Below are 18,355 nucleotides of genomic sequence, written 5' to 3' on the forward strand. Positions count from 1 at the left end.
GTACAGCATGACAGGGCCGCGTGTCCAAAACATTGGGCCACGTGTAATTCATGTAGGAAAAAAGGCCACATTGCTTCTGTGTGTCAGTCCCCTAAAGTTCCTGTCGACGAGGACGAGGCATCGGACATGGATGTTAACTGTGTGCTTTCTCAAACAAATAAGTTGTTTGTTACTGTTCGTGTTCTGGATAAAGACATTCGCATGCAAGTGGACAATGGCTCTGCAGTAACTCTCATTAATTCTCGCATGTATTTGGAGTTGGGCTCCCTTCCCTTGTCTCCAGTTACGCAAAATCTGAGAACTTGTAATAAACAGAAAATTCCTATCGTTGGCCAGTTTGATGCTTCCACTGCCTACAAGTCTGTTGTTCGGCCCCTCACGTTTTATGTGGTGGATCTTGCGGGCACTGAAAACCTGTTCGGTTATGATGCTTTCCTGTTGTTCGGGTTCTCCATTGATGATGATGTGCACCTTATATCTGAGGATATTCCGTATCAACAGCTGGATGGATTGTGTTCTGAATTTTCGTCCGTGTTCTCTGCTGGTCTGGGTCGTGCCAAGGATTTTGAAGCCCACAATACTCTTAAACCTACAGCTCTCCCTAAGTTTTTCCGGGCACGCCCTATTCTGGTGGCGTTGCATGCACCTGTCAAGGCTGAGATAGACAGGTTAACAGCTTCAGGAATTCTCCTTCCTGTCACCTCCAGCGAATGGGCATCGCCAATCGTGGTGGTTTTTAAACCAAAGGGGAGTCTGCGATTGTGTGGTGATTTTAAAGCCACTGTCAATGCTCAGAGCCTCATTGACACTTATCCTCTTCCCCGTCCTGAGGAGTTATTTACCAAGCTCGCTGGGGGCCAGTTCTTTTCCAAACTTGACTTATCGGAGGCGTACCATCAGTTGACGTTGGATGCTTCTTCCAAGGAATTTCTCGTCATCAACACTCCTTGTGGGTTGTATCAGTACCAGCCGTTACCATTTGGCGTTGCTAGCGCGCCGGCCATTTTTCAGCGGTTTTTGGAACAGCTCATGGCTTCCATTCCCGGCTGCATAAACTATCTGGATGACATTGTTGTCACGGGGGCCTCCACTGAGGAGCACCTTCGCAATTTGCGTTCACTGTTTCGGGATTTGCATTCGGCTGGTTTGAGGTGCATTCTGGACAAGTCACAGTTCTTCCAATTCTCCATTGTGTATCTTGATTTCCACTTGTCCGGTGAGGGTATACGTCCTCTACGTCAGCACGTTGCGGCCATTAACGCTCTACCCCGGCCATCTACGGTCAAAGAACTTCAGGCGTTTCTAGGCAAGATTGCTTATTATCACAAATTCATTCCATCCGCGGCGGCGGTAGCTCATCCTCTTCATCAGCTGTTACGCAAAAACGTCCCTTTCTATTGGTCCGACGAGTGTGAGCAGGCTTTTGTCCACCTGAAGGCTCATTTGCAGTCGGCGCCTTGTCTTGCCACATTCCGTCCGAGTCAGCACTTGGTTCTGGCGACTGACGCGTCACAGTAAGGTCTAGGGGTTGTTCTCACCCATCGGTATGAGGATGGGTCGGAACAACCCATCGCCTATGCTTCCAAGACCCTCAACGATGCGCAACGGCGTTACTCTCAAATCGAAAAGGAGGCGCTCGCTATCATTTATGCTCTAAAAAAGTTCAGCGTTTTTTTTTTTTTTGTATGGTTCTACGTTTCACCTCATCACCGACCACAAGCCGCTGGTCTCTCTGTTCAGCCCATCGGCGTCGCTTCCGGATAAGGCAGCTCACCGCCTGCAACGTTGGGCCTTATACTTGTCTCGTTTTCACTATGAGATTCACTATCGCCCCACGGCCCAGCACGGCAACGCTGACGCATTGTCGCGATTGCCGATGGGCCCCGACCCGGTTTTCGATCGTGATGAACTACCCTGTTTCCATGTTGATGAGGAAGAACGTCGTGCGGTCGAGGGTTTTCCACTTACAGGTTCGCAGGTCGCGTCGGCTACTGCGCGGGACCCGGTCCTGTGTCAGGTGAACGGTTTTGTTCAACGGGGTTGGCCGGACAGGACCAAGGGCCGGGCATCGGATCCCCTTCGCAACTGCCATGCCTTGCGCCTTCGTCTGTCTGTTCGTGATGGTGTTGTTCTTCTGACCACGGATGGCGCATCTCCACGGGTCATGGTGCCAGCCTCTCTTCGCAAAGATGTTCTCAAACTGTTGCATGAAGGCCATTGGGGTATTTCTCGGACTAAGTCCCTGGCCCGCAGCCACGTTTATTGGCCTGGTATTGATTCGGACATCACCCACATGGTTGCTGCGTGTGGTCAGTGTGCTCAACAACTGGCTGCACCTCGTACAATGCCCTCTCCCTGGTCTGATCCAGCGCAGCCATGGGAACAGGTGCACGGTGACTTTGCTGGCCCTTTCCTCAGTACTTATTGGCTACTGTTGATTGACGCCTTCTCGAAGTTTCCGTTTGTTGTTCGATGTCCGTCACCCACCACTGCGGCGACGACGCTGGCTTTGTCCAAAATCTTTGCACTAGAAGGTCTTCCATCCACGATCGTCATGGACAATGGCCCTCAGTTCTCTTCACAGGCCTTCCGTGATTTTTGTACTGGACAAGGGATTCATCATGTTACAGCACCACCCTTCCATCCGCAATCGAATGGGGAGGTCGAGCGCCTTGTCCGCACCTTCAAAAGCCAGATGAAAAAATTCCTTAGCGATTTTTCCACAGATGACGCGCTGCTGCAGTTTCTGAGTTCTTATTGCTTCACGCCTCTGGGTGATCACAGCCCTGCTGAACTCTTGCATGGCCGCCAACCGCGCACTCTACTGCACCTGCTTCACCCTGTCAGGCCTTGTGCTGTGTCTCCTAGTGCAGGAAAATACTCTGTGGGTGCCGACGTGTGGGCACGAGGGTATGGATCTCGCCCTAAATGGATTCCAGGGGTGGTCAAGGCTCTTCGCGGCCGCCGGCTTTTTGAAATACGTACGGACGAGGGCATGGTTGTTCGCCATTACGACCAGATGCGCCCACGAGTGATGGCCACGCCAGTGCCACCGCCCCTTTCTTCGCCTCCACCAGCCTGAGAAGCCAGTCCTGTCACTGCTGCCAATCTACCGTACGTGTTGATGCAGCCGACGTCGCTACCGCTTCCGAGTACGCCGGAACCGGCCCCAGTCACGACGCCGCCTTCTCCGGGACCCATCTCGCTGGAGCACACCCCCAGGTCCACGACACCTATGGATGCTGCTCCGAAGTTTTCACCCATCATCTCGTCCAGGAGGCACGTTCCACGCACGAGCTTCCGTCCTGGACATTTTCGACCATACTCTCGTGTCTCTCCGCGGGATCTTCTACGGGCCTCACAAGAGGCCATGGATGTCTCTGCACTTTCCATGTCTCCAAGGAAGTGAGTTTTTATTTATTTATTTATTTTTTTTTCAAGGGGGGAAAAGTGTAGTGACAGTGCCACGACATTTAACAGTGCCGCCATGACAGTACGCGCAAACGGCGATAGAGGTGCTCCGCAACTCGGCTGAGCGCGGGAGCGCCACGTAGCTACGAATGGCGCCGGCCGCATGTCATGGCATGGAAGTCGAATAAGAGATAGTGATTTGTTGTCATGTAACCAGCTGTTGTTTCTAAGTGAGTGTGTTTGAATATCCACGCAATTATTGGTGATTAAAGGTTATAACAAAACTCTTCCGCAGTATCATATCTCCCATTTCATCTTCATCTACATCCTCTTCCATTTCCATAACATTGTCCACAAGAACATCGCCCTTGTATAGACCCTCTACATACTCCTTCCATCTTTCTGCTTTCCCATCTTTGCTTAGGACTAGTTTTCCATGTGAGCTTTTGATATTCATACAAGTGGTTCTCTTTTCTCCAAAGGTCTCTTTAATTTTCCTGTAGGCAGTATCTTACCCCTAGTGATATATGCCTCTACCTGTTTGTATTTCTTTTTGCCTGCTTCATTTACTGCATTTTTATATTATCTCCTTTCATCAATTAAACTCAATATCTCTTCTGTTACCCAAGGATTTCTACTGGTCCTCATCTTTTTACCTACTTGATCCTCTGCAGCCTTCATTATTTCATCTCTCAAAGCTACCCATTCTTCTTCTACTGTATTTCTTCCCCCAGTATTTGTCAATTGTTCCGTAATGTCCTCTCTGAAACTCTCTACAACCTCTGGTTCTTTCAGTTTATGCAGGTCCCATCTCCTTAAATTCCTGCCTTTTTCTCAGTTTCTTCAGTTTTAATCTACAGTTCATAACCAATAAATTGTGATCAAAGTCCATATGTGCCCCTGGAAATGTCTTATAATTTAAAAACTGGTTCCTAAATCTCTGTCTTACCATTCATTACACAATCTATCTGAAATCTTCCAATGTCTCCAGGCCTCTTGCATGTATATAACATTCTTTTATGATTCTTAAACCAAGTGTTAGATCTGATTAAGTTATGCTCTGCGTAAAATTCTACCAGGCAGCTTCCTCTTTCATTCCTTACCCCAGTCCATATACACCTACTACTTTTCCTTCTCTCTCTATCGCTACTATCGATTCCAGTCTCCCACGACTATTAAATTTTGCCTCTCTTAACTATCTGAATAATTTCTTTAATCACACCATACATTTCTTCAATCTCTTCATCATCTGTGGAGCTAGTTGGCATATAAACTTGTACTACTGTGGTAGGTGTGGGCTTCGTGTCTATCTTGGCTACAATAATGCGTTCACAATGCTGTTCATAGTAGCTCATCCGCACTTCAATTTTTTTATTCATTATTAAACCTACTCCTGCATTACCTCTATTTGATTTTGTATTTATAACCCTGTATTCACCTGACCAAAAGTCAGGTTCTTCCTGCCACCAAACTTCACTAATTGCCACTATATCTAACTTTAACCTATACATTTTCCTATTTAAATTTTCTAACCTACCTGCCTGATTAAGGGATCTAACATTCTATACTCCGATTCATAGAATGCCAGTTTTATTTCTCCTGATAATGATGTCCTCCTGAGTAGTCCCTGCCCAGAGATTCGAATGGGGGACTATTTTACCTCCAGAATATTTTACCCAAGAGGACACCATCATAATTTAACCATGCAGTAAAGCTGTATGCCCTCAGGAAAAATTACGGCTGTAGTTTCTCCTTGCTTTCAGCCATTTGCAGTACCAGCACAGCAAGGCCATTTTGGTTAATGTTACAAGACCAGGTCAGCCAATCATTCAGACTGTTGCCCCTGAAATTACTGGAAAGGCTGCTGCTCCTCTTCAGGAGCCACACATTTGTCTGGCTTCTCAACAGATACCCCCCTGTTGTGGTTGTCTCATATATCCATACTTATCTTACTGTGTATTGATTTGAATTGGTGCTACCAACATTCATGTAGAAAGATTGGTTACTCCACAAGAAAGCTGTAGGCTGTATTGCGTAGTCAATCAAGAATGAAGGGATGATTTACTTGAAGGAACATTGAACCACACCTTTGAATAAGGATATACACACATATATGAGGGGAGCTCAAACATGAAATGGAATTGTTTATTGTAAACTTTACTGAATCAACCAAAACAAAAATATACCTACATCATTTTTCTATGCTGGACATGTTCCCATCAATTTGCCATCTTTTTATGCCATTTTCAAACAAAGAAGAAGGATAAGTGTGCAGCTATATGCACACAAACTCCTCTACTGTTTCTCTGTCATCAGTCTGATGTCATCCAAGTTGTTCTTTCAGTGGTTCAAACATGTGGTAGTTGCAGGATAATGAATCTGCACTATAAGGAGGGTGTTCTCGAGTTGCCCAATGAATTATCTTCATTTTCTGTCCCGCAGATTGTGGCTTTGCATTCTTGCGCAGAACCATCATCATCATCATCATCATCAAGGACAATGGCTTGAGCAATTCCACAGCTCATTCCCATCACCAAAGCAATTTTGGAAAGGTTTATGCACTGATCTTATGCAATAAGGTCTGGTATGGCGCAAATGTTATCTGGTGTTATCTGGTCCGTGGTTCATCTTTGGTTGGAGGTGTTTTCCACACCTACCCATCCTGGCACAAATGTTTTATGCCATTGGCACATTTGGGTCTTCAAAAGGGTTTCTTCCCTAAACTGCATGGACGCTCCTCAAACTTGGTTTGGTGCCTTCTTTTGTAAGAAACATTGTGGTGATTATGCACTGTGCAACAGACTTGGGTACCTCTTGCAAGTACATGGCAGCCTGACACAAGAGGTAGCATCATGCTAAATGCGATATGAAACTGCTATTCTAGACATCCCCACCAACATCCAGTCAAGGTTGTTTCCCTTTCCATGGACTACCATCACTGGCAGATTAGAATTCCAGTTATATTTGATACATCCTCATAATATTAGAAACAGGAAGGTTTACCATATGGCAAGATTTAAAAAAAAACGGATCCTGTGAAATCAGGTTGTATCCTTTACAATAAGGTTCCAACAGGATATTGAAATTGTAAAGAACTGTCAGCATTCAAACATCAACTAAAATGTTACAGGACAAAACTGCTACAGAAACATTACAATAACTAAACAGAAATGGTATGTGTCTAGGATAAATGAGATAAAAGAAAACACATGTACAACTTTTGTTGGAATCAGGTTCTTCCTGTTGTTTTAATCCTGTCTTATATACTTCTATGGGAATTTGCATATATATGCCTGTATGATGAATTTCTTATGTATACTCTGTTTTTATTCTTATATTATGTACCTCTATTACAAATAGATCATATCTGTATAAATAATGACAACACTCATAAAAATAAAGTTGTCTAAGAATGAATAAATAAATAAATAAATAAATAAATGAGTGGCAGTCATCTGTGACTGCATAATTATGAACTTTCTACTAAGTGCAAGTAATTTAGTTTTTGAAAGTCCCCTCTTTTCTGCACTTAGGTGTGAGAAAAAAGCTTAAATAAAGCAAAAATTATTTCAATAGTCTATTTTTAAATTCCCACAGTGGAAATGAAATTTATTCAGATTTGAGGTTCCCTTGCATTTCTATAATGTCTACTCTGGCCAATGGTATAAACAGTTACTGGGTAACCAAAACTAATACTCTTCTCTAGTCTCTGTGTAGCACCGTAAAAAGTAGAGGGGACACCACTTCATGGGCGAAATTATGGTAGCTGTGAAAAATTGTTTGTCAAGCACGTTAATGACGATGTTGTCAAAAATCCAACAAGCATATCAGCCCAGCTTCAGCTTGCAAATGAGTGACCCTCTACAGCCCAGAATAATAGGCATGTCCACCTGCTCCTTGACCACAAGCTCTTTTAACAGTGCCCTCACTACAAAGGCTTGTCAAGTCACTACTCAAAAAGGACACTGCCACAGCACCCTGCAACAACAGTCCCATTTGTGTTCTTTGCGCAATGTGTGGGACCTAACAATATCCAGTTCATGACCACCTTTTCAGCTGATTGAGTACTTGCAAATAACCTGCAAGAGGAGGAAACTGTGAGAACTGTAACATAATGAGCTTAATGACTTGTGCATACAAGTTGTTGGCAAGAATAATATACAGAAGGATGGAAAATAAAATTGAAGATCTGTTAAATGATGATCAGGTTGCCTTTTGGAAAGATGAGGGCACCAGAGAGGCACTTTATGACACTGCGATTGATAATGAAAGCACCAGTACAGAAAAATCAAGGCACATTTGTAGCGATTTGTCGACCTGGAAAAAGCATTTGACAATGTAATGCAGTGCAAGATGTTCAAAATTTTGAGAAAAATAGGAGTTGATTTAGAGGAAGACAGTTGATATACACTATGAACAAAAACAAAGATGATGCAATAAGAATGGAAGACCAAGAACAAAGTAGTTAGATTAGAAAGCATGTACAGCAGGGAAGAAGTCTTTCGATCCCAGTTCAATGCACACGTTGAAGAAGCAGTGACAGAAATAAAAGAACAGTTCAAGAGTGAGAAGGGTGAAAGGATGTCAATGATAAGATTCACTGATGATCTTGCTATCCTCACTGAAAGTGACAATGAGTTACAGGACATGTTGCATGGAATGAATAGTCTAATGAGTACACAGTATAGATTGAGAGTACACACTAGAAAGACAACAAAGTGACAGTTAGCAGAAATGAGATTAGCAACAAACTTAAGATAAAAACTGGGGACCACAAAACTGAGGAAGCAAAATAACATGACGAACAAAACCGGGACAACATAAAAAGCGAATTAGCACAGAAAAAAGAGGTTACTCTCCAGGCTAAGAGAAGCTCTGCTACTATTAAACATCATTCTTAATACGAGGAAGAAATTTCTGAGAATTTACTTTTGAAGCACAGCATTGTGTTGTAGTGAATGATGGACTGCAGGAAAACTGGTAAAGAAGAGAATCCAAGCATTTTAGATTGGTGTTACAGAAGGACATTAAAATTAGGTGGACTGATAAGAAATGAGGTGGTTCTCTGCCGAACTGTTGAAGATAAGAACCTACGGAAAACACTGACAAGAAGAAGGGACAGAATGGTAAGACATGGGTTAAGGCATCAGGGAATAACTTCCATGATACCAGAGAGAGCTGCAGAGGGTAAAAAAAACTTAAGAGGAAGACAAAGATAGGAATACATCCAACAAATCATTGAGGACATAGCAAGTGCTACTCTGACATGAAGAGGATGACATAAGACAGCAAGTCATGGTAGGACACATCAAACCAGCCAGAAGACCAATGACTCAAGAAAAAAGAAGACCCCTACTCCACAATTTCCAATCAAGCTTCCACAACAATGAAACACACCTGATTTTATAAAAGTAACAGATGACTGAAAACAAGCTAAGGATTGCTAAGGAGTTACTATTACATATCTTCTGACTTTGGCAAAGTCTTTGATGCTCTCAATTCTAATATTTTACTTGCAGCCTACCTTTCTTTCCTAGATAGTACAATGGTTTCACTAATACAAAATCTTGCACCAACAGTGTGCTGGCTCTGGGACTACAAAGTTCCAATGGAGACAGGTAATATAAAGTGTCCCCCAGGGTTTGCTACAAGGTCCAGTACACATCTATGCATAACTACAACTTACAAAAAGGCATCAGAATCTCTCCATGCTCTGCAAAAACATAAAGGGAATTTTCATTCGGAGCTCGAAAAGGAGCTCATACAAATATCTGTGCTCTTGACTGATGATTACAGCTCAGGAATGCTCACAGTGCTCCAGGCAGCCTGCAACCATCTTTGATGTTTAATCAAACAATGGAAACTCCAGGTAGGAATATCAAAAATGTAGGAAAAGATTTTTGCTAGTTGCAGACATTAACAGGTAGCTTTCAGCTGCAGCCTTCACCAACAAACATTCAATCACTCACTCTCACACACACACACACACACACACACACACACACACACACACACACACCCCTCAGGTGCACACGACTACCAACTCCAGCATCTCGGGCCAGATGTTTGTCATTTTGATCATCTTAAGCACAGTTACGTCAACTACGTGCTGACTGGCATAGAGATTTCAACACACACTGCCTGGTTCGCAGTACTGCTGTTAACTAATTAAAGTGCTACGTACAGAGATTAGCACGTGTGAAACCCTGTGCAAACGTAAGAAAATATCTGACAGCCCTAATCTGGTACGGCTAAATAAATAAATGACTATTTCCCCTGACATCGATCATCTCCTCTCTGATGGTTCCATCGATAGATCTTTCCACATTAAATCCACCAACTACCAGCAGTACATGCTTTTCAACAGTTGACGTCCCTTCCACACCAGAAAATTCCTCCCATAGAACCTGGGGACAGCACATTTGCAGTAACAAGAACACCCTTGCACAGTATGCTGCAGGTCCTACCAAGGCCTACACAGACAGACACTACCCCCCCCCCCCCCCTCTCCCTCAGACCTAGTCCACAAGCAGATTTGCCATGCCATTTTCCCAAACACTCCCAACCCTCCCAACACCCCCAAGAACAAACTACACAGGAGTGCTGTCCCCTTTGTCACCCAGTACCATCCTGGACTGTAACAACTAAATCATATCCTTTGTCACATCTTTGATTATCTAACATCACACCATGAAATGAGGGATATCCTGCCTAGGATCCTTCCAAACCTTCTTAACATGGTGTTCTGTCACTTATCCAACTTCCACAACACTCTAGTCTATCTCTATGCCATGCCCAATCCTAATACCTTGCCTCAGGGATAATATCCCAATAGATATGTGCAATCCGCCCATTAAGCACTTCCTATTCCAGCCCATCACAGGCTTATCCCACTCCATCTGAGGCCGTGCCACACATGTGAAAGCAGCCATGTCATATACCAGCTCAGCTGCAACAACTGCACAGCTTTTTATATTGGTATAACTACCAATTAGCTGTCCACCAGGATGGACGGCCACAGCTAAACTGCGGCCAAGAGTGGAGCAGACCACCCTATGGCACTATGTATAGCTGAATATAACATATTTGATTTCAGTGGCTGCTTCACAGAATGGGCCACATGGATACTCCCCTACGACACCAGCTTTATGAACTGTCCTGATGGGAATAACCTTACAAAACATTCTCTGCTGCCAGAAGTATCCTGACCTCAATCTACAGTAACCTACTGTCCCCATCCCCTCCATCCTATCATGTCCTCCTTATTAACGTCTCCTCACCTTCATTGTGTCGCTCTCTGACAATGCACCGGCCCATCTTTTTCCCCACCCTGCTCCTCTCCTTTTCTGCTCCATCCCCCTCCCGCTCCCCCCCCCCCCCCCCCCCCCCCCGTGCCACACATCTCTGTCACACAGCCTCCAGATGCTGCACCTGGCAGTCTTGTAATGCCACCATATATTTCCTGCACATCCCACCAGATAGCACTCCCCCCCCCCTCCCCCCCCCCAACCGTACCCTGCTATCTCTTCTCTTTCCTCACCCAACTCCACGTTGCTACTTTCTTTCAGCATGACGGATGTATTCAGGTAGTAGCTGTCAGTAGCTGTCAGAGATAGCATTCATGCGTGTTTGAGGTGTGCTTGCTTGTGTGAATGTGTGTGTGTGTGTGTGTGTGTGTGTGTGTGTGTGTGTGTGTGTGTTTGTTTCCTTTTCTGAAGGAGGCTTTGGCTGAAAGTGTGTGTAGCAATCTAATTTTTTCCTAATACTGTAAATTAATATTTGTATATAACTACTGTCTAATCAAGGTAGTGTATAATAAAAATGAGATATTTGGCAAAACTGGAACAGACAAAGAAATATCCAAATATTGAGTTAAAGTAGCAGTTTCTACAAAGCCCTCACCAGTGTTCACCACAAGACTTCCTAGGCATTAGTAGTAATTGCTTGTGGGCTGGTCTCAGAAGAGCGACTGTAACACCAGCAACTATTAAGTGAGACTCCATCACAGGTCTGTTACAAAGCAAAGAAATAGTAAGAGCATTTTGCCCATCACATTGTAGGCCACATTTTTTCTTAATATTCTTGTTGTACTTGATCTTCTACATAGCAAGGTTTTAAGAAAACTGGGAAATTTTCAAACTCTTTCAAATTCACAGCCTCATACCTTTTTGAGGATTTGAGATAAATTCTCGCAGCCCACAATGAGCTGTAATAATCACTCCTCTCTTAAATGTTTTCACTCGGATTAAATAATTAGGTTCCGAAATACGATCCCGCTTATGTACAGGTGTCAAATCCGTAAAGTCAAAGATATTGCGTTCACTTTACAGGAGTATAGTCTCTAACATCCGGCCAGCACAACTGCCCGAGAGTAAACTTTTATTTTCTTTGATACACATTATGACAGTTCTACATCTAGCTGAGTTTGTCATGTCCAAAATTAATTGGATGGGACAACTGCAACAGATCAAGTTCACAAACTGGAGTATAATATGCTGTATTCAGTATCTCCCAACATATATTTCTACACTGTGTCCCTCCTTGTACCAAAATAAATTAATTTTAGAGACCTCTGAATATTAGGGTCAACGTGCACCAGCCCATCTTCTTCCCCACCCTGCTCCTCTCCTTTTCTGCTCAACCCTCTCCCCCCTCCCCCCCCCCCCCTGTCACACAGCCTCCGGATAGCACATACTACTTTCTATCTGACTGTAATTTTTCGCTAGGGCAAAAGGCAGCTGGAGGTGGCACATTAATCTCCTCTCACTCACTCAGTACTTATTGAACAGACTCCAAGGCCAGACGGAGAGGCAGCATTTTAACAAAGCTGCTCCTGAGGGTAATCAGTGTTTCTCCACTGGACCTCATAACCCTTTACCTCTAAACAAGTAGCTATACCATGTCTCTACTGTTACAGATACATGAGACATGCAATTTACCTGCAGTTGCGATCAAGTTTTCTGTGATGCAGTGATGCAAAGAAGTGAAATGGTGACATCAACAAGTGTGCAGTGACATCAGCAAGTGTACAAATGATACATTAATCAAACGGCTATCTTTAACAGCATGCAACTTACCAGGCAGAAAACAATAAACTTTGTCAGCTCTTCAATGTCCCTGTCATTAACATTGTGGTTTTTTGCTGGAATATAAATAATCGGTCTCCCACTGACATCTCTGTGACGCAGCACTCTTGCTTTCTTCCCTTCCACATGCTTCTGGATAATTGGATTTTTTTCGTTTAACAATTCAACACCGTACTCCTTACGCCATTTGTTGGTTTTCAGAATTGCCTGAAAGAAAAGCTTTCTTTATTGTGTGATGTTTGACCGATGAGCAAAAATTGCTAACAGAAATGATTCGTGTGACATAAATTTGAAGTCTTAATACCCACACAACAAATGCTATTATTACACTGAGAGCCCTTGTGATAGATAATAAGCGGTAAACATGAAAGTTCTAAATAAGTAGTTTTCTGCATATGATAGTTCTCATTTTGGGACTCAGAAAACACAAAGGGACTAAACCAATACGGAGATATCAAAAAGTAGTAGCTAAAATAATTGAAACATAGAGAATGAGTAAAAGTAAAGACTCACTCCCATTTCACTTGTGAGCAGACTCATACATCTTGATTAAGTGATTTTTACCATCATAGATACATCGTATATAATGGTGAGATCAAGGTGTCAGTGACTTGTCAGGGGTGTTTTGTTTATATTACCATATACCAGATGAATCAGACAATGGAAAGTCCAGGATGGAATAATGACAGAGACAGTGGTCATACATGTGAGTTGCATTTGTGTAAATGTGTTTGTGAATGTTGTCTAATTCAGATAAAGGCCTTTTGGCCAAAAGCTTACTTGTCTAGCAGTCTTTTTGTTGTGTTTGTCTGCGACTCAACATCTCAGCAATGTGGTGAGTAGCACTCTATACTTTGCAATCTATAATTTTCATAATATATACTAGATGAGTTTGCACTGATGCAACGTGACACAGATAATGTAAGATAAACATGTTTTTGGTAGCTTGTTGTTGTTGTTGTTGTTTTTGTTGTGGTGTTCAGTCTGAAGACCAATTTGATGCAGCTCTCCATGCTAGTCTATACTGTGCAAGCCTCTTTATCTCTACTGCAATCTACATTCATATGTACTTTCTTGCAGTATCTCACAATTTCAAAAAGTTTTGAGACTAGATTGACAGAAAATAGGGAATAGTTATTGTGGTGGTTTCAATGCTTCAGGTGTTCTACATAATCTCCCCCCATTTGAGTACAATGCACAGACCATTCACGCAGCCATTGAAACTGTCAGAAAACACCTTTGGCAGCAAGTTGTTCAACTCACGCATCACAGTAGCTTGAACGCCAGTTTCACAATCAAAGCACTGACCCTCCATGTAAATTTCTGCATTTTGGCATTTTGTGGTAGGCTTCTCTCTCCCAAAAACTTGCAATGATTCTAAGAGCAAATGTGGCTGAACTAAGTTGTTTTAGGAATTCCAAAATGTATTTTTTCCAATTCAAATTCTCATCAATATGGACACCTAAGAATTTTGAAGTTTCCACCTTATGTATTATTTCATCACCCTGTATTACACTTATCACTAGTGCAGTACCCCTAGAGGTGCAGAACTGAATATGATGTGTCTTTGTGAAATTCAGGGTGAGACCATTCGCAGAAAACCAGTCAATGATACTTTTGAGAACTTTGTTCACCATTTCTTCCATTTCCGTATGTATACTGGGAGTGCTTACAATACTGGTGTCATCTGCAAAAAGAACTAATTCTCCTGAATGAAATTTTCACTCTGCAGAGGAGTGTAAGCTGATATGAAACTACCTGGCAGATTAAAACTGCGTGCGGACCAAGACTCAAACCAACTGAATCTAGCATGAATACCTAATATCTTGTCATCCTTGTGTTGTTATTTAAAGAATATGTTACTATTTGCAAACAGCATTATTTAATTATGGTTTGGTCAATCTTATGTTTTTTTTAGAACTAGGTCTGCTTGTTGTACATTACACAGTAGATCATTCACATATATGAGAAACAGTAGTGGACCTAAGATTTAGCCTTGGGGAACCCCACGTGTGATTTCTCCCCAGTCAGAATTATGTCCCTGGATTCTGTTGGTTGAACTACTACTAAGTACATAACATTGCACTGCAGCTATCATCCCTGAAGGGTATGCATCTCTAACTATTTTATTTATTGATTTATTATTTTTTACATCTTTTCATTATGCAAATGTTTGTCAGAACCCCATATCCTTCACAATAACACACCAATTGAATATAGCCTGAATACCTCATATCTTGTCATACGTGTGTTGTTATGTAAGGAAAATGTTACTATTTGCCAATAGTGTTATTTAATTATGATTACAGTAGAAATAGAAAACCACTGTAATTTAAGAAGTGGTCAATCTTATGTTTTAGCTGACACCACTATTGAAAAGATTGCCAAAATATACTTCTATCAAGCAGACACAAATAATTGTTTAAACAATGTCTAACAACATTTTGTTGTCATTTAATGTGAGTGTTCTTAAGCAAGAATGCTAGATTGTTTATTTATGAACAAACCTTTGTTTATATTTCCTAATGGTCTAAGTGTTACCGAACCTTAATAATATTTCTTTATTTAAATATTATTGTAATATATTAGTTTACTGTGGGAGGTGCTCAGGTTGTATCAAAATCATGCCTGTAGAACTTAAGAATGATGATTTTTGGTTGGGTTGGCCTCCAACCAATGAGATTTGGATAGTGACAAAACACTGCTGGAGTCACGTGGAGGCTGTCACTTTTCGAGTGGTGCACTCAAGGGAGAGTGGACACTTTTACGTTATTTCTGGAAGGAGGCAGACCTGCCTCACGGAACGTGTATGATTCGGTCATCTGGGCGACTGATTCTGGCTGGCGAACGGTCACTACAATACTTCAACCTTAGAAAGGATTCTAACCCTCGCAAGGTCTGAATGCGTTCCACTGCAGAGCTTCAATGCTTCTCCTTGCATTATGGAACTGAGAACAGAGAGAGTATGAGTTTCTACTCATTATCTGTCACGTGTTAATGTACAGGTCGTCGTGCTGAACTCTGAATTACTTTGAGCTGACGAATACTTCGTGTACTGTGATCATGAAGTGGACTATGTTCTTCACGCATCTTTGATGACTATTTAGCTTGTGGATTTTGCTGCCATTTTCGTAACACTCTCAATGCAATTTTACTGCATTCAGTAAGATTATTTTCTGTTTGTATTATAAATGGATATTTTAGAACCACTTTCCATATATTTGAGATTTACTTTCTTGAATAAACATTATTCAGCATTATTCCCTGTATCATCTACATCAATAACAGACTTTAAGAATAAAACCTTTTTTTATTAATTATTCATTTACCTTTTATTTAATTTTCTATTCAATTGATGTTATTTGGAATTCTATACAATGTACAGGCTATTTGACTGCAAGATTGCAGCTACAGGTTATTACTAAGTTAGTTGCTGGTTATGAAAGCAGACCTGTGCAGCTCGATCCTACAACATTATCTAGCTGTTCTTTTTTAAACACAGCTGTACATGACCCAATCACCTAAGGTGCACGCAACATCGCGTAAAGTTGCAATTGCTTTCCTCGTAAGAAATGTTTGTTAGAGAAGCATGGTGTTTGTTTTCTGTATAAGTTGCAAATTACCTTTTACACCCTGTATTCCATCCTTAATGCCTTCAGAGTTTCGAAAGAATTTGTTGCAGTCAATATCGCCAACAGCTTTATCTAAATCTACCAATGCTATACAAAAAGGATTATCTTTCTTCAACTTATCTTCTAAGAGAACTCATAGGGTCACTGTAGCCTCACATGTTCTTACTTTTCTCCAGAGGCCAAACTGATCACCCATGAGGTTTGTTTCTACCAGTTTTTCCATTCTTCCATATGTAATTTGTATCAGTATTTTGCAATCATGACTTATTAAGTAGTTAGTTCAGTAGCATTCACAACTGTCAGTATCTGCCTTCTTTGCAAATGGTATTATTACAACATTCTTGGAGTCTGGAGATATTTTGCTGAACAGTTTTGACTTGGCTGACACTTACAAGAATCTCAATCATTCTGAGGGAATGCTGTCTACTCTAGTGGGTTCTGTTTCAGCTTAAGTCTTCTGTGCTTTGAGAAATTCTTCTCGCAGTATCATATCTTCTATCTCATCTTCGTTTACTTCCTCTTCTCTTTCTCAAAATACTACCTTTCCTCTGAAGGTGTCTAATTCCCCTACAGGCAGCATCTACCATTCCCCTAATTATGCATGCTTCTTCAGCCTTTTCATAAACTCATGAAAAATGGTGACTGTTGTTGTTGTTGTTGTTGTGGTCTTCAGTCTAGAGACTGGTTTGATGCAGCTCTCCATGCTACTCTATCCTGTGCAAGCTTCTTCATGTCCCAATACCTACTGCAACCTACATCCTTCTGAATCTGCTTAGTGTATTCATCTCTTGGTCTCCCTCTACGATTTTTACCCTCCACGCTGCCCACCAATATTAAATTGGTGATCACTTGATGCCTCAGAACATGTCTTACCAACCAATCCCCTCTTCTAGTCAAGTTGTGCCACAAATTTTTCTTCTCTCCAATTCTATTCGATACCTCCTCATTAGTTATGTGATCTACCCATATAATCTTCAACATCCTTCTGTAGCACCACATTTCAAAAGCTTCTATTCTCTTCTTGTCCAAACTATTTATCATCCATGTTTCACTTCCATACATGGCTACACTCCATACAAATACTTTCAGAAACGACTTCCTGACACTTAAATCTATACTCTATGTTAACAAATTTCTCTTCTTCAGAAACGCTTTCCTTGCCATCGCCAGTCTACATTTTATATCCTCTCTACTTCGACCATCATCAGTTATTTTGCTCCCCAAATAGCAAAACTCCTTTGCTACTTTAAGTGTCTCACTTCCTAATCTAATTCCCTCCCCGCAGCATCACCCGACTTAATTCGACTACATTCCATTATCCTCGTTTTGCTTTTGTTGACGTTCATCTTATATCCTCCTTTGTAGACACTGTCCATTCCATTCAACTGCTCTTCCAAGTCTTTTGCTGTCTCTGGTGACTGTAGTTCCCCTTAATATCAGCTTATATAGATTCATCTGTAATAATACATACACTGCCCATGTGTTAATGACTAACATTTTCTTTCAGTATTCTCATCAGCCGTGAATTCTTCAACACTGTAAGAGTAAAGCCGTCTTTAACCTTAAGTTGGTTTGAACACTGCAAGGCTTTAGTAGACAGTGTGTTACTGGATGTGGTAAGCCATCGCCTTCCACCATCTTATGAACTGGCTTACCTGGCCAGTTATATGTGGTCCTACACTTTAATAGGGATCCTGAGTAAGCAGACAAAAAGAAATAAAATAAAACCTTTGACGAGATAGAGATCAAACATCAGACCTCTGGGTTTGAAGTGCTTCAGGTCCCGCACCAAAACACCAGGTAAAGCCAACACTGGCAACAACTGGAGTTTGTCCATAGTTGAGCCTTTATTACTTGCTGCCATTTGGAAGTAAGCAGCAGACAGTTCCTTTCCCGTCTGTAGAGCTTTCTAATGTCTGATAAACAGAATGGTCCTAATGAATTTGACTAACTAAAGTTTGTTTGTGGTGGTAGTGGGGAGGAGGAGGAGGAGGAGGAGATTAGTGTTTAACGTCCCATCGACAACGAGGTCATTAGAGACGGAGCACAAGCTCGGGTTAGGGAAGGATGGGGAAGGAAATCGGCCGTGCCCTTTCAAAGGAACCATCCCGGCATTTGCCTGAAGTGATATAGGGAAATCACGGAAAACCTGTGGTGGTAGTGGTGGTGGTGGTGGCGGGGGGCGGTGGGGGGGGGGGGGGGGGGGGGGGGGGAATCCTATAACAA

General features: G+C 42.1%; 1 protein-coding gene across 1 annotated transcript in view; it reads right to left on the minus strand.

Annotated features, from left to right (window-relative positions):
• The window catches only part of LOC126412789 (uncharacterized), a 92,540-nt gene that overhangs the window by 42,038 nt on the left and 32,147 nt on the right, over nucleotides 1–18,355 (minus strand). The window contains exon 3 of the mRNA XM_050082564.1: nucleotides 12,489–12,704. Within this exon, the coding sequence (XP_049938521.1) occupies nucleotides 12,489–12,704 (216 nt within the window). The remainder of the gene's footprint in view (nucleotides 1–12,488; nucleotides 12,705–18,355) is intronic.

This window comes from Schistocerca serialis, chromosome 7 (genome assembly GCF_023864345.2).
Source record: "Schistocerca serialis cubense isolate TAMUIC-IGC-003099 chromosome 7, iqSchSeri2.2, whole genome shotgun sequence".
NCBI classification, from domain to species: Eukaryota; Metazoa; Arthropoda; class Insecta; order Orthoptera; family Acrididae; genus Schistocerca; species Schistocerca serialis.